We start from the raw sequence: 27,399 nt of genomic DNA on the forward strand, positions 1-27,399 counted from the left end.
TGTGCGCAGTGACATTCTAGTCGCTGGACGCAACTGTGTTCTCTTCCCTTCTCAGTGCTCTGTGTGAAGTTAACAGGTAATTGAAATAATACCGCCCTCTACATTATACAGGCCAGTTATAGTAAATCTCTCCAATCAGTGATATCCCCCTGAAACTGAAAACTTTTGACTTCTGCTTCCTGAAAAACTTCCCTTATGTCATCAAGCATGAAGACATAAAACCAGTGAGGTATAAGAATATCAACATCATCTCCTCCATCAGCAACATCACATAGAAATGTAGAACCATCTTCAAGAAAACCCACTTCACCATCATCAAGAACTTGCAAAAGGCTTGCATAATCATCAATCAAAACCACCTTCTCAACATCAACAAAACCATTGAAATCAAGAACATGACCACATAAGGAACACAAACCTTCAAGAATACCATCAGTAAACTGAACTTCCTTGGAAAAGGATGCACTTTCAATCTCCTTGACTGAATTTGTAAAAGCACCAACATCATAAAGATCATTGATGACGACATCATCATTCAACATACCTTCCATAATATCAAGGTTTAAAGAAGACTCCATATTGTTCATTTGAGTAAGTTGAAGATTCAAAACCTCAATTTGATTATCCTTATCCAAAACAACTTGCTTAAGAGAATCATGAACTGCATAACAGTAAGAAATATACAAGTCAAATTCAGCTCGAACCTGAGAAATATCCATCATCAATGATGCCTTCTCTTCTTGAAGTTGAATGATTCTAGAAACCGCTTCATTAGCCGTAACCATATTTGAATACCTCTCATTCTCCAAATCCAAAGAAAGATAATGGATCATCTCCGCTTGAGAAACAACTAGACTTTGTAGTTCAGCAAATTCAGGTACATAACTTCTTTGAAGATCAGTAATCTCAGGATTAGGGACCTGAATTGTAGAACTCACTAAATCAGAGACCTTCGGTATTAAAACTTGTAATTCAGGGACCTGAAATTCAAGATCCTTGTCTTCACAACCTGAATAAATCATATCCACTCTTGGAAATTGAATTTCAGTCTTCAAGGCTCCAAAAAACACTTCTTCATCAACACACTCCTGACTGTCACTTGCAAGATACTCCTCATCAAGATACATCAAAAACTGATTCATCACATCATCCTCATCATCAGCACACATTATGTCTATCTATCTTCACCTTTTCTACTTCATTACACTGAAATATAATCTTTTCTCCAATTTCAACCTCTTCAAGATTGATGTCCAAGGTTGGTATATGGGTTTCTATGGGATATTGGTGGCTTCTCTTGCTCACCTCCACTTGGATTCCCTTCTTCTCAATCATCAATTCTTCTTTTGGGTAACTTGTCTTCTCTTCTTGCAAAGAGGTGAATCTCTTCGATGTGAGGTTTGGGAATAGCTGGCAGTCCTCTTGGCTCCTTTGGCTCATGAGCTGCTCCTAGCTTCCTCTTTCTTCCACCAACATCTTTTAAACTTCATCTCCCTTGCATTGAACAACATCCCCTTCTTGAATCAACTTCTTCTCTTCAATAATCTCAGTATCTACAACTTTGATCCCATATTCAAGAACATCAAAATCAAGCTGAAAAACTTGAAGTGCTGAAAAATCAGATTCAAGCTTTGGAATTGCAAATGCCTAAAGAACTATTGGTAACTGAAAACTGATAACTTAAGGTTGTTTTAGGTTGGAAGCAGTAACATGTTGTTGGAAACACCATTAAGAATCATCGCCACTAAGGTAATCATCAAACTCATCTTCATACTTCTCTAAAAGACCTTCAACCGCTTCTTGCAACCTCGATATTCGCCTTACAGTTGAACATGACTTCATCTTCTTACCAACTCGACTATTATGCCAGTTGTGTGCATCATCAAGAAACACAATTTTGGCATGCAATACTTGACACAAACATTCTCTTTTTGACAAGGCTCACACATGTAAGGACATCGCTTTGCACAATGCCCATCTTTTTGACAAATAGCGCCCTTTTTCTTCTTCTTCTTTGCCGACATAAAGCAAGATCAAAGCAATAGAGAACAATAAGAACCGCATATTGAAATAACCTTGAGAAAACTGCATTAAACTGTGTACTAGATAAACTGCATACTTTCAAGAAACAAAATGTCACGTGCACATCTAACCCTATGTGTACGTGGACAAGCTACTTCAGGACAAGGATTCAGTTCAATTAGCTTAGGAAGTGTTCTAGCACTTTTGTGAGTCTGTTCGCAGACCGTGCATGTCCATACACTTAGAGTAGATGCATATCCTCTGGTTGCACACAGCATGATCATCAGATTACAATCAGAACCCATCAAGAGCATTTTTACAGTGCATAGACCTATTTTCCCTATTTTAGTCATTTTTCACTTATTATTAATAAGTGACTTTGTTGTGAAACTGGGTAGGGCAAATTTGCTAAGTTAATATAAAAGAAAATTGGCAGTCACTCAATATAGCAGAAGAAGCAAAGGACAGCACAGGCAATCTCTTGCAACAAGCCCTCTAGCGCGACTTCTCCAGCAAAAACCCCCCCAAGAAACCAGCGTTTTTTCTGCAAATTCAGCCCCAAGAGCCTAACGTTTTTAGATCCTTCTACAAGCGCCAGCAAGCAGCAATATTCAGCCAACGTTTTTGCAGCTGCTGTCCAGCGTTTTCAGCTTGCTGAAGTTGCGTTTTCAGCTTCAGTATAGCAACGTTTTCAGCCTCAGTCAAGCAGCGTTTTCAGCCTCAGTCAGCCAGCGTTTTTGTAGCAGATGAAGCAGCGTTTTTCAGCGGATAAATCAGCGTTTTGCTGCAGATGAAAACAGCATTTTCAGCAAACCAAAACCAGCGTTTTCAACCAGCCTCGTCCTCGTTGTCACCGACTTAGAACCTCATTGCATCGTAGCGTCAAGAACTTGCATCAGCATCTTGTATCAAACTGTGCAATCAATAGCATAGACTTCTCTCGCCATCAAGAGAGGGGCCCTTGGAGGAGGGTTTGACAACATTCTAGTGTCGTATTCTTCTCTCTCTATCTCTTAGTCTTAGTGTCTTCATGCACAGTGTTTACCACTTTGTTTGCGATCATTTGCACTCTCTCACTAAAGGAACGGAAGGCTCTCCCTTCCGTAAGTAAAAGGAACCCTTGAGCACAGTTCGGAGCACCCATCTTGAGCAAAGTTCAACATTCACTTCCGCTGCACCTTACACAAAAACTGCCTGCAACAGCAAACTACAATTGACTGCACAAAAACTATCTGCACAGAAACTCCACAAAAACTGTCAAGAACCTGTAAAGACTTGCAACTTGTCAGCAATTGTAATTTTGATTTCCCCTGGCAGATTTAGGAAGAACTCCTCCGAGAAATTTGATGTATATTTCTCAAACTCTTCCTGCGGGGTTACCCAATTTGAGAATTCCTGCAGGTGGTCTATGTCCAACATATCAGCACCCTGCTGCATTCCTGAGTGCCATATGGTTCAAGCTGAATTCGAACCAATTGCAGGAATAGCTTCACCAATACTCCCAAGATTTCAAAAGCTCGTTCCCATCTCCACAAAGAGACACCAGCAGGATCGAGACGACGGTGGTTAAATCACCAGAGAGAGACTTCGCAGCATAACCGACTCACCATTCGCTTTGAGATTACTGTAATTCGCTCCCATGTCCATTAGGACACGCACAGTAGGATCGCCAAAGTGTTAGGGACTAACCACCCTAACAGTATTTCAATACAGGTACACATTCATACTGCATACTACATTAATCTACTGCATACAAGAGTATTGAATAACATCATGGAAACAAAGAGAAGGTACTGTATTAGTGCATAATCATCATCCACACAACCGCTTACAAGCAGTTCCGAGAACAATACGACTGCATAAGAGAAAAAACTAACTGTCGAACTGCAAAACAGCGTCAAGAACTAAACTACTCGCCTAAAACTAACCCACTTAAAACATCAACCATTGGTGTAAAAACACACTTAAGATTCAAAGGTTCCATCCTTAGTTACAAACAAAAGTAAATAAACTAACATTGATGTATCAAGGCAGTAACAGCTTCTTCCCCCAGTGTATTTGGCATGCGTGGGCTCTCTCACTCTCCCACATGGATGTCTTTTTATAGGTGTTGAGGGCAGGTAGGAATAGTAGGAGGAAGGGGGTGCCTAGCGAATTCAGCCAGCACCTCAGCATTTTGCCATCAACAAGCATCATTGTTTTTCCACCTATGCACCTCAGATCCATCAGCATCCCCTCAAATCAGCTAGCGTTAGTATTTTCAGCCTTAGTCACAAGAGTCTTCAGCTTTTATCGCTAGCAAGTTGCAGAATTCAGCACAATCTATTAACGTTTTCACATCCCAGAATTCTTTCTTTGGATCGAATCGCAATTGCAGATCCAAGCAGAGTTCCTAACATTTTCAGTATTCAGTCTTAGCTTGAAAGTACCAAGCATCTCTAGCAAGTATCCATCAAGCATCTCAGCATTTAGATCCATTGGATCAGCATTGTGCAAGTAAATAAAGCAAGTACTTGCTTTGGCAACAAAGCAAGGGGGCCCTCTAGGGTGGTTGGGACCCAACATGCAATGTCATCTCTCTCTCTCTCTCTCTCTCTCTCTCTCTCTCTCTCTCTCTCTCTCTCTCTCTCTCTCTCTCTCTCTCTCCTTCATTGTTTTCAGTTCAGGTCCTTTTTTCAAGTGAAGTAAAGTAACCTTGTGTTTGTGCGGAGTACTAGATCTGAGCTAAATCTACACGTCCGCTGCACTTGAGAGAGAGAGAGAGAGAGAGAGAGAGAGAGAGAGAAAATGAAAAGAAATGATATATTAACGCCTTCAAAAGGCCAAAATGACCTATGAGACCAATCCGTTACAAACTTGTGAATCTGGTACCGTGTTTGAGTACAAAAAAAGAAATACTAAAATGAATGTACTAGTGCTACTAGCTCGAACTGTGTGGGGTATCTGCGATCACTGATACAATGGGTGCCCAATACAAGAGAAAGATACAACAGACGATGGATCCATCCTCATCTGTACTCTGGATGTCGAGACTCGAGATAGTATGGCTCGAATCCTCTGTTGTAGTCTCCACGATGCTGTGAAGCTCCTCTCCTCAATCGTGGGCGTCTCAATCTCCCTAGTTCCAATGCTCGGTCAATGAGAGTATCGCGGGTGTGAGTATGAGCTAAGCTTTGCAGTGGTGGTTGCTCCTCTATTTGTCCAGTGTTTGGTGTGAAGAAATCAGTAATCTGTCTCTGGGATTGTCTCTCTCCAGGTCTCCTCAGTAAACTATCTGTGTCTGTGTAGCTCAAGTAGATACAGGCCAACACATCTCTGGTCCTGATAGCTCATGACTCTCGAGAAGGGTCCGAAGCCTTCTCTGAATAGACAGTGTGACAAATTCTATTTATCTGAGTATATTTTATATTGCCATGCGCTACCATTTGTGACACTTCCTTGCGGGAAAGCATTTGCTTTCCTGAAAGCGCTCAAAAACATTTTGCTTTTCTTCAAAGCCTTTGGCAACCCAACTTTTTTCTTGTGCTTACATCTTTACGCGTAATTCTTACCCAATTTGGATTTCCTCCTCGGACCAACGGAATATTCTTTATCTAATGCTCTCATCACCCATCCTGTGACGCATCGAATACCAATTACCCGGTCTCTCCCTCTGAACTTACGAAACAACTACTCTGCGATACTTAATGCCACCCATCATATGACACAACAAAGATGTTTGTTCTTGATGGCTTTCATCAGTTCTTATGGATCTACAGTTCTCAACTTAACAGTTCAAGTGCACACATTTATATTCTAATTACAAAAAATAGAAATTACCCTAAAATAAGAAGATAGTCAATTTAACAACATCACTTTGGCTTCTAAGCAATTGTCCTCAGCTGTAGTGCTTGTACATATCCTTCCAAAATCTCAAGATAAGGTGCTAATTCCTGCTCGGTTATCCATTGAGCATCCAAGGTAGAATTTTCCCAAATACTTCCGTGTAATCTTTGCAACTTTAGTGGCCGCTGCTGATGATGAATGATTTGTTCCGCTTGGAGGATCTCTTATGTTTCCTCAACCTCTAGGGGCTCCTCAAAAATAGGTTGACTTGGACGCGGTCCCACATATGGCCGAAGTAAACTAACATGGGAAGCATTATGGATCCTCCTATTGCCGGGTAGCTCTAACCCAAATGTAACATCGTTCACTTGGGCAATTATCTTAAATGGCCCATAATAACTGCTAAAGAGTTTTACCACCTTCCCCTTATGAGTCTTGTTTCTTTAGTCTCGCCTTCTCAAAGGTGATTACGACCTATTGACCGACTATCAAATCCAAATTCCTTGTGAGCTTGTGCGTAGCATTCTTATGTTTTTCTTGAGGGCGTAATATTGCTCACTTGACTTGCGCATTAGGTAATGTCCATGCCTCGGACAAACTCAACTGCAGCAAACATCTTACCCTTAGTTAAAGGATCGGTGGAAGCAAAGGCTTACTATAAAGTATCTCAAAAGGAGGTTTCCCTGTACAGGAACGCGTACTCGACAAGAGGAAACTACTTTTCCTAGTTCGACCGGTTGTCCAATACATAGAATTTCAACATATTCAACACTTTGGAATTGGCGATCTCACTTTGCACGTCCGTTTGGGAATGATATACATAAGAAAAAATTCAACTTCGTGCCAAGGTTATCAAACACACTATCACAAGATGGGCATCACGTGCCAATAGAAAAGAACAAACTGAACAGACTTTTAACACTTCAATAACAACTGAACTGAGAGAGAGAGAGAGTATTGGCCCCAAACCTTGGCGCCCCTTTCATTATTTCTTTATATTGCATCAACACAGTACAAGCCGGTACTCCAGACTCTGCACCTTCTCCAGGAAGCATGCCAGAGAATGAGCCCTAACCTCATATTTAAAGGCCCTAGGCCCCAAAAGCAGTTTACAGTGAAAAGCCTTCAAACTCAAAAGCATCTGGTCCAAAAGCAAAGCCAAAAAGCTGCCAGTGTAAATCACGAAAATCCATATAGCTGCCATGTCATCAGCCAGCGCAAAACGTGAAAATCCGTATAGCCTGCCACGTCATCATGTCAGCGCAATTTTCAGAAATCTGCCACGTCATCAATTTTTTGCATATGCGCAGGTCCTGCTTTATTTTAATCCTTTATGTCACTTGGGGCCCCATCGAACGGGGTCCACATAAGTTGGGAGGACTTCTTCTGTTACTTGTTCTTCTTAGGGTTTAGGCCCCTCGGCCAACATCTGCAAGTAGGCTCCATTCTTTAGGGCTTTGACACGTCAGCAGTTTGTTACATCTCCCCTTCTTGAAAGAGAGTAATCGTCCGCGATTACAACATATCTGCAAACAACTCAAGTTAGCTTAAAAATTTCCAAGGGACTTTCGAGGGACAATCATTTCGCTCTTTTTGTTAAGGAGTTAGCTTCTCCTTTCGGCTCTTTTTAGCAAGGAGTTAGCTTCTCCTTTCGGCTGTTTTGATCAAGGAGTTAGCTTCTCCTTTCGTCCAGATCGGAACTCTTGATATTCCAGCGTAGTAAAATTAGCCATCACACCCAGACCGTACTGATCTTCCACGGGTGTCTTGATGCACTAAAATTACATACCCAATTAGAAATATTCAGTAATTGGCACATCACAATGCAACACAAATGCTTACATATGCATGTTACAAGACATAACAAACAGCATCGTTGAGCACTCCCCCGAGACAAAACGGTCTACAGTATGAAGCTACTCAACGACTACCTCGTCACTCCCCCCGCAAATAACCTAAAAAGGTCCGGGCCATGAGCTCAGAGGACTGTACAACCAAACACTCCCCAGACCGTAGTCTGCGTCACTTGGAGGTTAACGCTCCCCAGGCATTGGCCTACGTCGTTCGGAGGTTTTCTAGCATACAACAGAACGCTCCCCAGGCATCGGCCTGCGTTGTTCCGAGGTTTTCAAACAATACCAAAACAGTATTTCTCACTTCTCCACCCGGGAGTAAAATCACTAATCAATGAAACCACTATTAAAACCATAGTCAAACATTTCAAAATCGGCACCAAAACAGGTTCAAAAAAAATATCATCCATTTCAAACAAATTTCAAACAGGATTACCAAACAAGTTCTCAAACAGATTTCACACTTAAAAAAACAATCTCGACATCAGTCGAGCTTGAAAAGTCAACTGACTTTCCGCCCTGAAACCTGCACCAAAAAATTAGGGTTAGGTTCATTGCATAGGGTCGTAGCCGAGCACAGCATGATCCATCAGCTTTTGGACAGAGAGAGAGTGTTTTCATTGGCGGTGATGGTAGTCCCAAGATAGCAATCGCATTGGATCTCCAAGGTCATCTGCTCGGGAAGAGACATCTATTGAGAGATGTTGAGAAATTTCAAGTTATAATCTGCGAGGGTTTCCATGGCAAGCATTTTAGGATACCCCACTCTGCCAAAAGTTGCACTCAGAAGGAAGATGTCAGAAACCATATAACTTCAGGCAAAATTTTTCTTGAAAGCTTGCCAAGTCCTTGGAAGTGTGCGGCTTGGTAGCTATAGACATCAACATCAGCATGGCACTGCTTCTGAGAAAAACACTGACTCAAAACAAATCTGGATCCTTCTCTTGTAAGTGATCTTTATGGCTTATGCCCTGTAAGACATGAGCGATGAAGACGGGAGCGCGCCCGATGCGCGATGAAGTAAGGGTGGGAGTGGCTAGTAAGTCCGGGTTGGAGGGCGAAGATACCTCAAATAAAATTCCAATAGCTTTGTCTGCTCTTTTGTAGGACCGGTATACTTTCAGAAAAGCACGCGCCTGATGCTCTAATACCACTGTCATAGGACATGCACCACGTGCCAATAGAAAAGAACAGACTGAACAGACTTTTAACACTTCAATAACAACTGAACTGAGAGAGAGAGAGAGACGACACGCGACACAGTGGCGGAATTCTACCCCATAGAGTATTGGCCCCAAACCTTGGCGCCCCTTTCGTTATTTCTTTATATTGCATCAACACAGTACAAGCCGGTACTCCAGACTCTGCACCTTCTCCAGGAAGCATATCAAAGAATGAGCCCTAACCTCATATTTAAAGGCCCTAGGCCCCAAAAGCAGTTTACAGTGAAAAGCCTTCAAACTCAAAAACATATGGTCCAAAAGCAAAGCCAAAAAGCTAACCACGGAAATTCATACAGTGTCACATCATCAGCCAACGCAAAACGCGGGAATCCGTACAGCTTGCCATGTCATCATGTCAGCGTAATTTTTGGAAATCTGCCACGTCATCAGTTCTTGTGTGTGGGTCCTACTTTATTTTCATCCTTTATGTCACTTGGGGCCCCATCGAACGGGGTCCCCATAAGTTGGGAGGACTTCTTTTGTTACTTGTTCTTCTTAGGGTTTAGGCCCCTCGGCAGCATCTGCAAGTTGGCTCCACTCTTTAGGGCTTTGACACGTCAGCAGTCTGTTACACACACGCCAAAAGTTTCTTATCATGCGAGGATCTCGATCACTCACAATAGACTTGGGCATCCCATGGTGCTTAAAAATGTGTGCTAGAAATACCCTAGCCATACGATTTGCTTCGATTGCTTTCTTGACTTGAATAAAGTGAGCTTGGTTACTCCATAATGGTCAAGATTACATCATGACCCGTCTAATTCTTAGGGAGATCCATAATAAAATCCATGGCAATACTCTCCCGAGGTTGATCAGGCACGGACAGAAGTTGGAGTAATCAAGGAATCTTATGAAGATCATACTTTACTTTTGGGCAAACTAAGCATTCCTTGATATACCCATGGACATCTGCTTTTAAACTTGCCAAAAGAAGTAGTGTTCCAATGCTAATGTAATAGGGAGAATACCCGAGTGACCTACATATGGCGAAGTATGTGCTTCATCCATGATTTTCTTCTTCAATGGTGCCACCACCCAAATTGCTTGGTGGTGGTAGAGATAATTATCCTAAATTGAATAGGAATATTCATTCTTTCTGTTTTGTAGCTTTCTCCAAATGGAGAAATCTGGGTTGTTTGGATACAAGATTCCAATTCTTGATGATATACAAATGTGATTGCATTCACCCTCAACTGTCTAAACTTTGCGTCTGCAGCCACATTCTTACTTGCAAGGGTATGAAGGATGTGGAAATGAAACATGGACGAGAAGTTTGCCCATCTCATCTACTTCTCATATAATTTTCGTTATGTAAGAAAATAATGCAGACTTTGATGATCGAATTTAATCACAAACTTTGCTCCTAGAAGGTAACGCTTCTATGTAGACAAGGCGTGAATCATAGCCATAAGTTCCTTCTCGTAGATCGAGGCATGCAATTTTGTATCCTTGAGCCGTCTACTCTCATAAGCCACTGCATGGGCTTCTTGGTTATGCACTACATTGATGCAATCACCTGAAGCGTCATAGTGAATTCAAATGGTTTCCTTAAGTATGGCGCTATCAGAATAGGACCATGGCTCAATAGGTACTTCAACCTGTCAAAGGAAGCCTCGGATGAATGATTGCATAGATTGTAGTTCTGCACTCCGAAGATTTTATCTTTGGATTGCATGGCATTTGTGGCACCATCAATGCTTGACTTAGTTATTGCACTTGAGATAATTCGAGTGCATCAATGACATTTGTATGTACTATGGAGGTCAGTGCAACCTTAATGTGATGACCAGATAGATTTAGTGTAGGATCAAGACATGCATCGAAGGTCATATGGGGCTTAGGATATTGTTGATTGATGAATGTTATTTGTTTTGAGCACAACGTATGTTGATGATCATGGGCATGATTGCATGATGCTAGTCTCTACTGATCTTTGGTGCTATGTCAATTCCGACAAGTATAATCGAGGTTGATGCACAGAGGGGGTGTGTATCTGGTTGTGTTTGAAGTGCTAAAGTCTTTTCCATTTCTGACTTTACAGTGGGCTTGCTGTGCCCTCGCATTATGGTGGTATCACAGCTTCACTTGTTTGCTGACCTAACAAGCAAACCGTTCCTACAGGAACAGACAGAAGATGGCATTTTTTTATTGTGCCGAGTACTTACAAACTTGCAGTTCCTCCTCGATCAACTTTTTGACATTCTTTCAAAGCATCCTCAGCAGAACCTACCAATTTTGCAAAGCTTCCAATAGTTTCTGAACTACATGTTACCATCCCTGTTGCCTTAGGGTTTCCCTCCTCCGACAACAGAAAGTACACTGTACAAGGGCTTTTTCTTGATAGCCTACACAGTCTTCTATTCGTATTGGGGGAGTCTTCATTACATGGTTTCATCATCATATTTCTCACGTGTCCCACTTCCTTTGCTACCACTTCCCCCACCGCCACTTGTGTTTAACAGTTGGAGTCTGTATGCGTGCCCCTATTATCCACCTCTAGGACTTGCACCACGTGGGGGAGTTCTAAGCCACAAAGCCTCACGTTTCAAGGACTTGGCAAGCTTTCAAGGATATTTTTGCATGACTTCCTTGTTTGAAGTCCAGCACAATGGGGTAATTGAAAAATGTTGGCCACTGAAGATATGGATGACTACAACTAGAGACTTTTGGGTTCAATGAAACCGGCAAGTCCCTTGATAAGGAGGTAAAAGTTAAAACAACAAACCAATTTGAAAGAGAACACTTTATTTAAGACGCAATGAGGGGGAGTTTCTCACTCATCAGGGGGAGTTTCTCACTCATCTCCTCAACAGGCGCCCCTCGAGGGTTTTTTTTTAATAACAAGGACGAAGTATTGTGGTTATAAGTGTTCATGTGAGCTCACTCACATAGTTTGAGGTGCACTGGGCATAATAGCACTCTTATTAATAGGCAGTTGGCCCCCAAAAGTAGCTCATTGATTCACTATTCATAATTGCTAAATAATTTGTCATTACAAATCAGCACCTGGAAAGAAGCCCTAGCGTAAAATTGGCATGTTAGCAAAAATATATATGATGCCACGCCATGGGCTACCACATCTATAATCCGTATGACCAAATGCCCGTGATTTGCGGCACAAATTTCGTGTCCGTATGTTCAATTCATCTCTCTCTCTCTCTCTCTCTCTCTCTCTCTCTCTCTCTCTCTCTCTCTCTCTCTCTCTCTCTCTCTCTCTCTCTCTCTCTCTCTCTCTCTGGTTCAATCATGCCATACTATCATTTAACCCCCCACCCAAAAAAAAACCTCTACCTTTCTCCAAAAAAAAGAAGAGTAATTGCGCTTGGGTAGACATTGACTCCATGCAAACATGCTAATTACCATCCATACTAGACGGTACGCTCATTAAGCATGCACTAGCACAAATCCTATTGTCCATTGAATTTTGGATCACAATCATCAATCACATTGTTGCTAAACGGACTATTCTCTTTTTTTTCAGAGTAATTTCTATTTATAGAAATTAGGATATTTGAATGTGTACACTTGAACTATAGAAGTTAGGAACAATAGATCTACCGGAATTGATAAAAGCCATCAGGAACGAACAACTCTGATGTGTCATATGATGGATGACATTAAGCATCGTAAAGGAGTTGTACCGTTGGTTCGATGGAAGATACCAGGAAGTGGGTAATCCTGATGCGTCAAATGATGGGTGACGGGAGCGAATGTTCCATTGGTGGAATTTGCTTACAACAACACGGTTCACACGTGTATGGGGAAAGCGCCATTTGAGATGGTAGAGGGTGTCAGAAAGGTTTCTTTCATTCTAACCACCAAGGACAAGATTTTTGAAGCAGATTAGTATACACAGGATCTAGTCACAGCTTTTGCCAAGGTAAGAGAGGCTTTGCAGAAGTCTCAAGCACGACAGTGGACAAGCATCGACGTGACTTGTAGTCGAAGAAGAATGATTGGGTGCGACTCCGGTTTGAGAAAATCAGAAAGCACGCCTATGAAAGCAGAAGAGTAAGGAAAGGCTTTTCTCAAAGCTTCGTATGCAATACTACGGGTCCTCCTTGGTACAAGAAAAGATAAATGATGTATCCTTCCGACTAAAGTTACTAGATACTTGGAAGATTCGCAAAGCCTCCCATGTGAGTCTCTTAAGACCTTTCAAAGGTGCAGTGCCGGTGGACAAGTAGCGAGACGAACAACCAAAAGTGGAAGGGACAAAAGAGATTCTCATTCTAGAACAGGTACTAGCACATAAGGAACGGAAAACGGAAGGTAAGCTTGTCCGCAGATATTTGCTCAAGTTCACGAACTATCCGTCTCTTGATGCCAAGTGGATGGAGGACGAGGACTTAGTAGATCTCAAGTACTAGAGAAATACCTTGAGGCTTTTGGTTTAGCACCGACTATTCCGAAAGTACCGATGAAATAATAGGTTGAATCTGGTGCGGTGCGGACTGCATAAGAAGGGAGCCACTCTTCTCCTTCGTCACAGGTTACCTCGATGGGAATAAAGTCATTGATTTCTCTTAGATTTCAGGGCTTTTGTCAAGTTGACAACGTTCTATTGAATGACTTTATAAGAAGATGTAGGATTAAAATGGGAATCCCTAAAATGAATTTGTAACATGTGCTCTCTCATGTGTGTATTGTTTGAATATGTGTCGAAAAGATGAAATGACTCCAGCATTTTATTTGGGAGTGATGTGAATATGATAGTAACAAGATTTAGTAGATAAAAACATCGGTTAAAAGATAAGTGCGGTGTGGAATCTAGATGTGATTGCTAAATAAGTTACAATGATCATGATTCTCATCTGAGATCTCGACGGGGATATTGATGTGATTATGATGTGAATGTTCAGCGACTATCGTCTTTGTGTTAGTGCTGGATGTGTTTAGTTTACATGAGTACGGAAGAGTCAATGTCTACTAAGCTAGATTTTGTCCTTTGTCTGTTTTGCAAGCGTAATTGAGAGCAATTACTATTCCATCAAGTGAGGGTTGCGTCACAATTTGGTGACGTGGCATGGCCAACTTGCAGATTCTAGTCAAGAGGCTAAGATGGGTTAGGATTAATAACCTAACCCCTTCCAACTTACAAAGTGGCCGAGGGGCCGTAGCCCCATTAATATAAAGCAAGGACACCCAAATCATGTGGAGGTTGACATGGCACAAAGTACAGAATTCAAGCCCGAAAATTGCGGAGGCTACTGACGTGCAGTAGCGCTAGCTTTTGGGGTTTGGTGCTTTTGGACGTCAGAGCTTTTCACAGCAATTGCTTTTGGGCTAGAGCCACATGTAAAACCTTTATAAGAGTGCCAGGGTCTCTTCTCTTGGCAAATCAGTTGGGGAGCCTGCAGAGAGCACTCAGACATTTTACCTTGTGAAGCATCAATAACAAGCAAATACCGCGCAGGGGCACCGGTCTTTAGGGCAAGTGCATCTGGAAGCGGAACTCTGCCGCGTCGTGTCGATACTCCTCTCTCTCTTTCTCTCTCCTTGTTCAAGTTCAGTTCAATTGCTTGTGTTGTTGTAGATCTTTGGCTTGGGGTGTCTAAGTCTATTACACATACCAAGCTTTGGGTAGAGCGTCTCCTTCGCCTTCATCTTTCTCCATCTAGCTGTCTTGAACTTGAGAAGCAACTAATCGCAAGTCACGTCTATGCTTATCTTCTACTCTCTTATGCTTGTCTTGAGACTTCTGCAAACCCGCCTTAACCTTGGTGAAAGACGTAGCTAGGTTCTCAACAAAATAACATGCTTGAAAGATCCGTCTTTGAGTGCCCAAAACGGCGGAACTTTTTTGCCACCCTCGACTATCTCAAAAGGTGCCCTCCCACTAGAAGTGTATACTATGTTTGTAAGCAATCTTCACCAATGGAAAATATTTGTCCTGCTCGAACTTGTGACCACATACATTATGTTTCATTATGGCTGAGTCTTCGAGTCATGACAAAAAACTTAGTATGCTGAACTTTGTGTTGATTTATGCCCGTGTGTGCATGTGGTGTGTGTTGTGTTGGAAGCATATGCTAGTACCTAGTTCTACATTCACTATTCGGCACTGACGGCATTAGTGGGGATGTCGTGGAATTTAGTCAATACTATGCATGATGGAGTTGATGGCTATATTGTCTTGTGGGTGACTACCATGTGTATATACCTTACACTTTCCTTTTAAGGGTGAATCTGGGCATATCCTGGATTCATCTAGGTATATAAAGATTAGGGAAAATTACCAAAATACCCCTCTAATTTGCGGAAATTCCCAAAATACCCCTCAAATTTCAAAAGTTCCCAAAACACCTCCAATATTTTGTCACAAATTCCCAAAATGCCCTTCAATTTTTCCAAAATTCCCAAAGTACTCCAAATCGTGAGATTAAATTTCTTGAAAGACGAAAAATTTGTAGTTGTTCATAAGAAGACTGATTGTCTATCAATACAATATGCTAAAACTAGAATTTGGGTATGTTACGTAGGCTTTAAAGACGAATTTCTTCATTATTTTTAGACATAATTGCCCTTTTTGCGAGGTAATTTGTGACAAATTACATGTTGAGCACTCAAAAACGGATGTTAATTGTCAAAAAGGAATAAAGATTAGAAAATCTTGCACAGTCCAACCAAAATAGATGCAAGGGGATTTTGGTAATTTTTCAAATTTGAGGGGTATTTTGGGAATTTCCACAAATTAGAGGGGTATTTTGGTAATTTCCCTAAAGTTTAATTCCAAGGAATTGGTAATCTCTCAGTACCCATTTGTCTCTGAAATGACGAAGACCCCGTTCCTGATTTCTACGAGCGTAGGCTGAAGCCTTCTTACTCCCTTCTCCAAGATGGAGTTAACACAAACACTGTAGCAAGGAATTGTAGATATCATGTACAATCATTGTAACAGACTCGGGCACCCCAAGTCGAGAATCTAGCATGACACATAAGAGAGAATCACTTTAAAATACTTCACACTTAATTCACAGTTCAATTGAGTCGACACGGCCCGGCGTAGTTCCGTACCCAGAGAGATTGGCTTCAAAGACTGGCGCCCCTTTCGGTATTTCTTTTTGTATTAATGCTTGAGCAAAGTACAGTTGGCCGCAGGTCCTCTCTGCTCGCATGGAGGTTGTCTTTACGGAGCATGCAGCTTCATTCGAGATATTAGCTTTGCACTTCATGCATTAGTGGGGGAGTAGCATAGACAGGCTGCCACTCCAAAGCACTTTACACGACAAGCTTCTGCAATTTTGGAGTTGGTTCACACCGACCTTGTGAATTATGCAAACTTCATCTCTAGGGAGAGCTCTTTAATTCATGCTATAGATGGATGGCACTTTTGAGATCTTCAAGAATTGGCCGACATTTTGGAAAGTGGACAAGGATGCATAGTTCACCTTTACCGCATTTGTGTCGCAATGTGTGGATTATGTTATCAAGGGTGAGCTTTGCAAAAATTGGATTACCGTTAGAGAATGTAGTTGTGGAGCAAAAGAATAGAATTGTGGCGGAGCTGGCCCGAACTATGCTTGAGCATCAAATGTGCCCAAGTAATAGTGGGCCGAGGCCATTGCTACAAGCGCTAATACCCTCAATGGGTCGACAACGATTTCAACGTATCAGCCTAATCAACATTGGAGACTTTCAATGGAGTGTAAGAAAAGTCGTCCTACATAAGTGCCAACTCTATGAACAAAGCGTAAAATTTACACACGTGTACTCCAAGCTGACCCTAACAATGACTTTACCGCACATTCGTTTCTCAATAGCTCCTCTAAATTGATTCCGCATCCAAGTAGAAAAATTTTGACATTGAAAAGGAACATTCTCAAGATATTCCTCGTCGCCTCCAAATGATCTACATAAACCCTTTTCTAAATTAACTATATTTCCTTGTTCATCAACTCCAAGTGGATGTTCCACAACATGCTCCATTAAAGATACATACAAATGCATAAAAAGCGTCCTAAATCCTCTAGTGTTAGAAAAGTCACAATCATCAAAATCGTCACTATTCTTTTGCTCATTTACAATGGTACGTAATTTCTTGCTACCAACTTTACCTGAAGTGATTTCCATCAATTATCTTAAGATTGCTTACTCTCAAGAGAAATTTTTGTTATGCAAGCATAACCCACCAAGGGTAAATACATTGACAAGTGTTGGTTAGCTTTAAGCCAACAATACTTTGATCATCTATTAAATGATGAAAAGATTTTTCTTAAATGTCACCAAAACGACTAGTGTAATTGCACATAATGGCAATCCATCTTAAATTCCACAGCATGGAATTCTGATAGCAATTTACCTCCAAGATGTAATTTTAATAATGTTTCTCCTACTTCAAAACTTGAACTTGTACTTGAAACAGTATACTGACGTTGCTATCAGCAGGTAGAGCTAATGTGCAGCTGGAAGTTAACTACCCACGTCACTATGTTAGCTTAAAAAAGGGACTTGTCCTGTAAAACGCTTCCAGCTATTTTCAGTTTTTCCTGAAGTTTCTTTTCAGGCCAAGGATCCCCTCAAAGTGACTGCCAGCCCTCAAACTCTGTACCTACGAAACTCATAATTTTGCAGTCCAGAAAACCTTCAGGTCCCCAACCCAAAACACAAATAAAATGCCAATTTTGCCCAGATATGAAAATTATGGCAGCTATCAAGCAGCTATCAAGATAGCAGAGTAGTGACCAACCTGCAGATAACGTTGATATTCCATGGTGCTGGTGATAGCAGCAGGTTCATGAAGGAAGTATTGTCCTGATCATCTTCAAAATCTTAGAGCTTCACAACCCTCACATAGGACACGTGATCAAGTAGGTCCAAGCCAGTAGAATTCAGTCCATCCACTGAGGAAGAACTCCAAAAGTACAACAGCAATGGCTCGAAAAAGCTTCAAAGAGGAGGAAGTCCTTAAATCACGGTGGCGATGATGATCGTGACGATAAGGGCACCCCTCAGGATGCACACCAACGCAAAACAAAGCGCAGATGGCAGAAACCCTAAAAAACGGGCAGCGCCTGTGATCAGAGTAGAAACCCTAGAATGCGATAACCATGGCGGGCACGCAGCTCGTCGAGGAGAGCTGGGGGAGGAAAGGATTTGTGGGACAAAACATACGTATTAAAAATCGCAGACTGCGTTTAGAGGAGAAAAAGGGCGAGTCAGTTTGGAACAATACTGACACATGAGTTTATGCGTTTTCTCTCTTCACCAAGCAAATTTCGCGCCCCTGGCTTTGAGAATTTATTATGTCCAAAAGCCAATCCTTTCCTCCTAGGTAAGAGATGCTCTTTCAGGTTTATTAAAACTGTAATAAGGGTGGTTACAGACTGCCCAATCGCTTGCGCCCGCTATCCGCTTTGTATAGAATGGGGCAAGAGAGAGGCTTACACATTAGCTGCCCGCTATATAATTCATTATTGAAAAGGGAAACTTTTAGTAGAAAGACACGTGGCCTATTGGTTAAGCACTTGGCCGGTAGTGGGCATGTCAGGGGTTCAACCATATGGTGCAACTTTTTGTATTTGGGGGAGGGGTTGAGCCCGTCCAAAGTTTTGGTGGCCCTTTTTTTACGGAGCCTGTCAACCTTCGCCACCTGACGGACACGTCAATGCACGCCCTTGCCCTTTCGCAATGGCAGAAGAATTTTTGGCAGTCTGTAACCACCCTAAGATGTTAGAACAACAAAAAATAGGAAGTGCTAGAGAGAGAGAGAGAGAGAGAGAGAGAGAGAGAGAGAGAGAGAGGGAAGACCTTCAAAACTATATGCTAGTCCCCTTTAAGAAGAATCCCAGAAACAAAGAAAAAAAACACCACTCTTTGTGGGCTACTGTCTTCAAATTCGATCAGTACTCTCTACATTAAGAATTGCCAAGATACCCCTCAGTGTAGCAAGTTATACCTCATCCGAAGCAATCATGAGGCACATTGAACTGTCCTTGTTTGAGTGTCTCTATTGCAATAATGTGTGGTGTGGTGTAATGTGTTTGCTCTTTTCTTAGTTTGAGGAGTCTTTCTATCTTTCAAAGTTTTGATGCTTGCTTGTTGTTTTGAATCTCAACGATGTAAATGTACACAACGCAATAGACTGAAGGAAAAAAAATATATAGAGACTTCAGTAAAACATGGATGAAGGCAAAGATTATACAAGCTTGAAAGCTCAATACAATTGTTGGCTCTATCCACCCATGTGCTCCCAGAGTGAAACTTAGATAGTAATCCACTTTTATATTAGATGAACAGCTAAGACAGTGGAGACAGGTTCATCAAATAAGCTATGTATATCCATGTGGTAACGCTCATGTAGTGCTTAACACCCTAAGTTGGTAGAAACCATATTAAATATTTCTTATTTGACAATAAATACTTGAGAATATTAAAGTTGACAATAATGGACCCTAACATACCTCTCAATCCACAACCCAACACTATGTGTCTTGGGCTCTACTAGCAAATCTCCATACCTAACGTAAAGGTTAAGTCACATTCCCACCATCAATAATCACATATTGACCTTCTCTAACTTGGAGGTTATGTGTCTTGGGCTCTACTAGAAAATCTCCATACCTAATATAAAGGTTAAGTCACATTCCCAACATCAATAATCACATGTTAAACATTTGTCTAACTTGGAGGTTATGTTTAAACTCAACCATATCAAACTCCACTCATACAAGCACATAAATAGACCCGAGTCATTACACACACACACACTCTCTCTCTCTCTTTCAAACATCATAGTCTATGTTGAGCAACAAGTTTAACCACCAACCGGACAATGCTACACCCGAATCTTTTCTGCCTCACTCATGTACACTCATACACATGTACACTCTCTCTCTCTCTCTCTCTCTCTCACACACACACACACACACACACGCACACACACACACACACTCACACACTCACACACACCCAGACATTTCTTTCCTTGGTGGCACGCATACATCAAGGACCAAAAACACACTCGAATCATTGAAAACATATACACTCTTTCAAATATTTAACACAACTCAATCAAAGATTGTGATCCCATGAGCAATAAAGGTCTCTCTCTCCCTATGTCCTTGGAAAAGCTTCTTGTTTTGAACTCTCTCTCTCTCTCTCTCTCTCTCTCTCTCTCTCTCTCTCTCTCTCTCTCTCTCACACACACACACACACACACACACACACACACAAGGACAATTATGCACCCAAATCGTTTTACACGATGATTAATGTTAATGAGTGGAGAGACAGAATGATTTTAAACCAAAATAACCCAAAACATCTTTGCCATTGCTCCAATACCAAAACAATCCAAACCTACTTTGCCAGATTCAATACATGGCGAAAAAGGCATCACATAATTATCCAATCATGGCTTTACTCTAAGTTTGGATATGTGTGTTCACGGCTAAGAGCAGTGTAGACATCTACTTTGCTTAGCACAAGTTGATATACGAACATATTTTCGTTCTGGCTCAATCCAAGCACTCTTACGAAAATGAAGTACAAGTGATTGCAAGCCAAATAAGATTTTTTCTTGGCCTCCCTATAGGTGAAATCAAGGCATGTGCAATGGGGCTCATCGGGGGCTCATCCTTGATGTGCACCTCATACACCCCCACATGGCCGTCTCCTGCATGAGACTCCACCTTGAAGACTTCATGTACATTGTCTACAATGGATTTCTCTTTAATACCTTAGCCTTTAAACAAAGAGCCAAACCGATTTTCTTTGTTGCCTCCTCTGAAATGGAAGCATGAAATTTGACTCTTATGCCATTTCTTAGTATTGAACCACTACAACCTGGTTTTGTTGAAGTGGAAGAGGAATCACTTCCACCCTTAAGAGGAGTCCGCATTGTAGTTGCACCCATTTTTTCTTTTCTAACTGTCTCTACTTGAAATCCTCCTTCAAGCAATCTCTAAGGAGATCAACCATCAAAATTGTTGGTGGAGAATCTGGGCTTTCTATGTTATGATCCACCACATATTAATGAATAACATGGTTGGGATAGAACCAAAACCATGGTCTGAGTAACTCATTTGGATGTTCTATATACCCCTCAGAAGATGGTATAGGAGTCTCTTTACTACACACCACTATATTTTGTCCACATCTTTTTTCACCATTGGGGGTGCCACTACATGTTACATGGCTGCCGAGAGGAGTTCTTCTAATTGCCCACATAGCTTCATTGACCTTTTGTTCCAAAACACAAACTTTGACTTGTCAATAGAATTCTCACTCCCATCTGCAGCCCTCGAATTCTCCTTGAAATTGATCTTCATGGGCCTTCCACGTGATGTACGATTTCACGTGTTTTTGCATTATACTTTGGTCTATGTGTGGATTCATTCCAACATCAATCACAATTGATGGCCCTCGCTTTTGCCGAACGGTTTAGGGTTCTCCTTCAAGAGGTGTGCGTGCTTTATACATGGGTGTTCCAGATGTGACCTCGTTTACTACTCTTATCACTTGTGCTTGACTAGAGGAAACTCTCTCCTTGAGTCTCTCTAATGAAGGACCCTTTCCAATATGTTTAACTTGAGAGTGAGAAACTGCCTTCATGCTTTGTAGTATTGCATTTGCTATATCTAAAGTACATGCATCATACAATGCGAATTTTTTTTGAATCCCTCGCATGCAAGCCAGCTCCCATGCTTACGCTTGACCAAGTTGGTTCTTGGAGTGTTTGCCCCATCAATACTTCTCTCTATTGTTGTCATGATGCTCCCCCAATGTGCAATACACACCTCCCACCAACTTAACCAAAGGTCCATTGTGCGGATGATCTTATCCATGCAATGTCCATTGCGCCACCATTGTCGAAGGAGATGAGACTTTGTTGTTGGTGCCTCTCTAGAGGGGGTTAAATGCCACTTTTTGCACATGTATTAGTGAGTTTATTGAGATGAAGAAACAATGTACTTTGTTTTGTTTACCACCATGATTTTCTTTCAATGAAAAAAGAAAGATCGCTCTCGATGTTGTAGAACATTGTCTTTCCCACCATTGAACACAGTGCGAAGTGCATTCCAATTGGCTTGAGCTTCATTGGCCATGAATCCATGGAAATCTGCTTTCTCACATCCATGCCCCTCCATAACTTCATTTATGCACTACCAAAAAAGGATTCGTGCTTCCATGTCCTCCTCATTCATCTCACAAGTTGCAATAGTGAAAAGATCTTGCATGCTATAACGTAAGATATTCATATTAGAATACATCTGAATAGTCGTTTCTAAGATATGTCAAACTTGAAAAATATGTTGCTAAAATATCGAACCTTGGATCGTACATATGGCTTGCCATAGTCACCCAATCCCCCACTCGGTGATCAAATTGCACCCAAGCATGCCAAAGATCTCTAGTTCCACTTCGTCGCATTCAATTGACCAAATCCTATCCTTAGGCAGGGCCAATCGTAGACATCTTGAACACAAAGCACCGCACCCTTTCCGCTTCTCGCCGAGAAAACCTAGTTGTGTGAAAAAAATCATAGGTGCAATCCCTTTTTAGCCACAAGAGGGAATCTACACTGAAGCTCTCTTTTGTTAGGACATTTCTTGTTGTTGCCACCCACAGGCCTACGAAACTTGTATTACAAAATTAGTTACTTTGAAACAATATGCACAAACAAGAGCAACAAGTAATCATCCTCACCAATTGTCCTCCACTAAGGGACCCATTGCTTCAACAACATTTAGAAATTCTTGCTTGCCAAGTACATGGAGAAAGGCCCCTTCTTGCATCAAAGTTATTGTCACAATTTTCTTTGCCACACACATTTGTACCTTTTGTTCATTTGCATGCTTGTTTACAATGAGGACTCGTGCAACCATTTCTTTGGTTTTATCAGTAAATGTTTGGGACGTACCATCCCTCATGTCATGTTGGTGATTCCCTTGATGTGCCATCAATCTGCCATTCTTTCATCCCTTGGCATGGCATAATAAACGAAGCAATCACATGTACACAAACAAATGGGTGGATGTCCACAATAGTGACAAGTAAGATTGCATCCATGTCCATCACAAAACTTGTTCATACAAGGTAATTAGAGCATGCTACCATTGAAATGCGTCGTGTTTCACTTCCCAAAATTAACCAATTTGGGACAACTTTCATTGAGACACTTTAGGGCACCTACACAATGGCTTTTGCGACACACTCTAGGAACATCACATTTCCATTATCTGAGGGTTTGGGTGCCTAATGCCATTGTTGACCAACGTTATAGAAAAGAAATTGGCATTACTAATGCAAAGAAATTGTCCAATCTACATTACAAAAAAGAATTTGCACGTTAAAAACCAAGAAGAAACCATTACAAACGTAGATATTTTGGTATTACAAAGTAAACTATCCAAGTTCATCCCCAAACCAAGTATCCTTAGTTCACTTGGATTAGCGCCCTAACAGTTGACAAGCTTTGTGTCCATGGTGGCCAAGACCACAAATTTTGGCCAAAGTATGAAGTGGTATATTGTCATCATTGAGTGCATAATTTCGCTCCTCACTGAATTGATAAGGTATCCACCCTCAAGAAGCTTCCGGACCGCGTACTTAATCGCATTCACTGCAATCAAAAGGTCACTTACTTGGCGACATTGATCGTCATCAAGTTTGGAATCGAGCTCTCCCAAGTATGTAAGACCGTTAGCAAAATTGATGAGGTGGAAAATTTTGCCCTAAATCTTCTGTGGTGTCCTTGCATTCTGTGTAGCCTCCTTGTTCTCCAAGGTGGATTTTGCAAAATTGAATGCATTCTTGATTAGCAAAACATCGTACCATAATGATGATGATGATGTCATTGTGTGTGTGTGTGTGTGTGTGTGAGAGAGAGAGAGAGAGAGAGAGAGAGAGTTGAGGGAGGAGAGGGTTGGGGAAGGAGAAAGGGACAAAGAGAGAGAGAGAGAGAGAGAGAGAGAGAGAGAGAGAGAAAGAGTATTAAGAGGAAAATGTAGTGTTTGAGGAAAAGGAAGGGAGAGATGCTTGGTTTGAGAGAAAAGAATGGCTGCAAATCTTCTATTTATATCTATTTTGTAAGAATCCACTTTTTATTAAACTAATATCATTTAATAAACCCACATTAAAATTCTCTTCTCACACACTTTCCTTGTCTTTCTACACATGCACACGCTCTCTCCCTATCTCTCTCTATGCGCACACTCTCTCTACACACATTATCTCTCCCTCTCTCCACACACATTATCTCTCCCACTCTCCACACACACCCTCTATCCCTTCCTCTCTCTCTCTCTCTCTCTCTCTCTCTCTACACACACTCTCTCTTTCTCTCTATCTATCTTTCTCCACACATGCTCTCTCACCCGCGTACTCTTCCTATCTCTCCCTGCACTCACACTCTCTCTACACACATATTCTCTCTCTCTATCTCTACACACACACACACCCTCTCTCATACATGCACACTCGTACTCTCTCTCCCTTTACACACACACACACCCTATCTCTCACACACTCTCTCTTTCTCTCTCTACACATGCCTCTTCCTCTCACATACACTCTCTATCCCATTCTATACACACAAACACACACTCTCTCTACGCCTCCTCTCTCTCTCTCTCTCTCTCTCTCTCTCTCCCTCCGATATATTGGCCCGTGGTGGACCAGTAGGAATCGCCCTCGTCTATGGGGCTGTCCACGTGGACAGCTCCGTGGATGGGGACGGTCCTGCGTGGTCCGTCATGGGCTACGAGGCCGTAGCCCGTGTGGACTGCGGGCACTCTCTAGTCCTCGCGAGACGCCCTCGTGGACGACGGGCAATCCACAGGGGCGTCCCACGTGGACTTTTTGGCGCCATGCGTGGTCCCCCTCCCCCTGCCTATAAAAGGAGAATGCCCCCTTGTAATTTCCTTTTTTCTCACTCTCACTCTCTACCTTTTTCCTTAAAGCTAAGGGTTATTGAACTCCACAAAGGTTTCCTCATCCTCCTTCTACTACCCCCTCCCTTTAATATAAAAGAAGAGTTATTTCATACATTCCCCTTTCTCTCTAACTTTTACTCTTTGCCTCTCACAAGCATTCGATCTCACACTCTCAAGCTCTTACTCTTTCACTATTACCCTCTACCTCTCCCCTCTATTCTCTTATATTTATCTTTCTCTCTCTCCGTATCTATGTTCTAAACTCTCCACTCAATATCATATCTTCACACATGTTTCTCTCTCATTCAGGAAATTCTCGCTCTTTTTTTTTTTGCACCCCTATTATTAAAAAAAAGGCCAATTTTAACAAGAAACTAGTTTAAAGGAGTGGACCGCAAAGAAAAAATCCCAATCCACACGACTCAAGAAAGCGGTTCTTCTCTTACGATGACATCCACGGTTGGAGCGTCCGTGTTGATCGCTACACACCCATGTTGAAGGGTGCAGTAACGTTGACATCCATAGAAGCACAAAACATGGGTGATGACCCTCTTATTGATCTCTTTGGATATGTGGTTGATAGCCACATTACTTCAAGTTGGATTGATCCACGTTTGTGCCATACAATCACCTGTTGCCTCAAATCCCTCTTTGTCGTCTTTTGGCCAATCCGGCCATTAGAACAAACAATGATTGTGTGACAGAACTCACAACCTCTATAACCGAAAGAGGTTACGAGTCCATGATGGCGTGTTTCATTGTGTTTGAAGCTTTTTTCGGGCAAGATCTCATACCATTTGATAGGCTTGGTAGTAATGGGAGAGAGTTAGTGTGATGTCGGCTATGTTTGATGACCAAATTAGATCCATTGTTGAGCTCTCTCACATGGAGGAAAAAATATTCATCAGATGGGACGGTAATCATTAGCTCCATGCGTGTAAACATTGGGCATTGCGAGAGATATTATATGAATTTTTAACCCCTAAGGTTGAGTGTGTGATTGTGAAGTTTGACCGAGATGGCGGAATTCCTGTTAATGCTCGGCATGATCAACAGGTAAGGTCCTTCACATTACTTTTGGTGCACTTAAATTTTGAAATGTTAGTAAAATTCTGCATTTAATAATAGAGTGACACGAGTACATGTATCTCTCCTATCCACGACATCTTTATGATGCAAAAATTAGCACTTGTCGACCCACATTCTTGTTGGACAAATTCAATGAAGAGGATAAGGCAAAAGTTGAGAGGGAACTTCGTGGCACAACAATAAACCAATCACATGTCTTAGATTACTGATGTCTTTGTTGGCACAACTATTGTGGATGGTAATTGTAAATTTATAATACACATGCATTAGGTAACTACATGTTGTTTTGCTTGGAAATCATTTTGTTTTTGCAATGTGTTTTATAGGACGAGTTTAATGCAATGTGTCGGCTCAAAACGTAGAATTTGCCAACCAAGGGCAGTAGAGAGGTTGTACCTTTTGAATGAAGATGATTATAAGGCAAGCTATGACTTGGCGGTAAAAGAGACCGATAACTTCTTTGTGCATAAGGGATTAGAGATAGCGATCACACCAATCCCAAGAATGGCATGTATTTTTTTCAAAAATGGTGAGTTGGGGCATAAAGGGTTACAAAATGACCCCCTTTAGAGTGTTCGAGTTTGCATGCGTATGCATCAATCCTGTGGAGTAAGTATTGTTTGCTTTTGAATGTACTGTTTGTTTTTACATATTGTCTAAGATGGCATCCAATGAAACATTGCAAGAAATATCTTTTGGTCAACATATTGGCCAAGGGCAATGTTTTGATAATGGAGGCATCTATTCCAACTCAAGAGAAGCAATTCTTGTAGTGGCTGAGAATGCGCATTTATTGGTGGCAGCTGAAAAGGTGAGTGTAGAAACACTAGAGTATGGGATCATATTTATTATTGCAATATTACTAATGCTTAGAGTGAAGGGGTGTATTGAGCTTGGCATAGAATATGGAGGTCGAAAACTCCACGGTAAGGAAGCTAGATGCCCGTGTTGCACACGACTGTGGTCTATCTCTCGGAGAGGCAATTCAGGCTTTTTGACGAGAGAACTTTGGCAAGGCTTTTGTGCGGTGGAAGCCAACCATATTAGCCACACACAACACAAAGGAGTAGTCGTACTTTGCATGTACTGTGCGACACCTTCTATACATGTATTTAACTATAGAGTTTTATTAGAATGTATAATTTATATTGTGTGTTTTGAATGATGGAGTTGTAATTATAATTTGTAGATGGTAGTTGGGTGCCCTCAAGAAAAATTTGCATGGTCCATACTCCAAGCATCCAAGCGACGCGTGGGTGGAGAGGGAGGAGAGTGGGATCTATCCCAATGATTGGATATACAATCTCCATGGTAAGGATATTTGGAGAGACTTTCCATGGTTCTTAAACTATGTGGATGGCGAGTTCCTAAAAAACAAAGCTAAAGAATACAACGGTAAGTTATCTTTTTCTTGTGCAACTAACGTGGTATTTGGTTTGGTATAGTGTCCTCACTATTTTTTTGGACCTGGACATTACACAAGAAGGTTAAGGGGAAGGGAAAAAGCAA

At 41.5% G+C, this 27,399-nt stretch overlaps 1 protein-coding gene across 1 annotated transcript in view; it reads right to left on the reverse strand.

Annotated features, from left to right (window-relative positions):
- LOC147439639 (binding protein) overlaps positions 1-18,183 on the reverse strand; it is a 105,663-nt gene extending 87,480 nt beyond the window's left edge. Inside the window, exon 1 of the mRNA XM_086485452.1 lies at positions 17,613-18,183. Coding sequence (XP_086341578.1) covers positions 17,613-17,636 — 24 coding nt within the window. The 5' untranslated portion in view covers positions 17,637-18,183. The remainder of the gene's footprint in view (positions 1-17,612) is intronic.
- Positions 18,184-27,399: the final 9,216 nt, after the last annotated feature.

This window comes from Adiantum capillus-veneris, chromosome 16 (genome assembly GCF_014529385.1).
Source record: "Adiantum capillus-veneris isolate H3 chromosome 16, ASM1452938v2, whole genome shotgun sequence".
NCBI lineage: Eukaryota > Viridiplantae > Streptophyta > Polypodiopsida > Polypodiales > Pteridaceae > Adiantum > Adiantum capillus-veneris.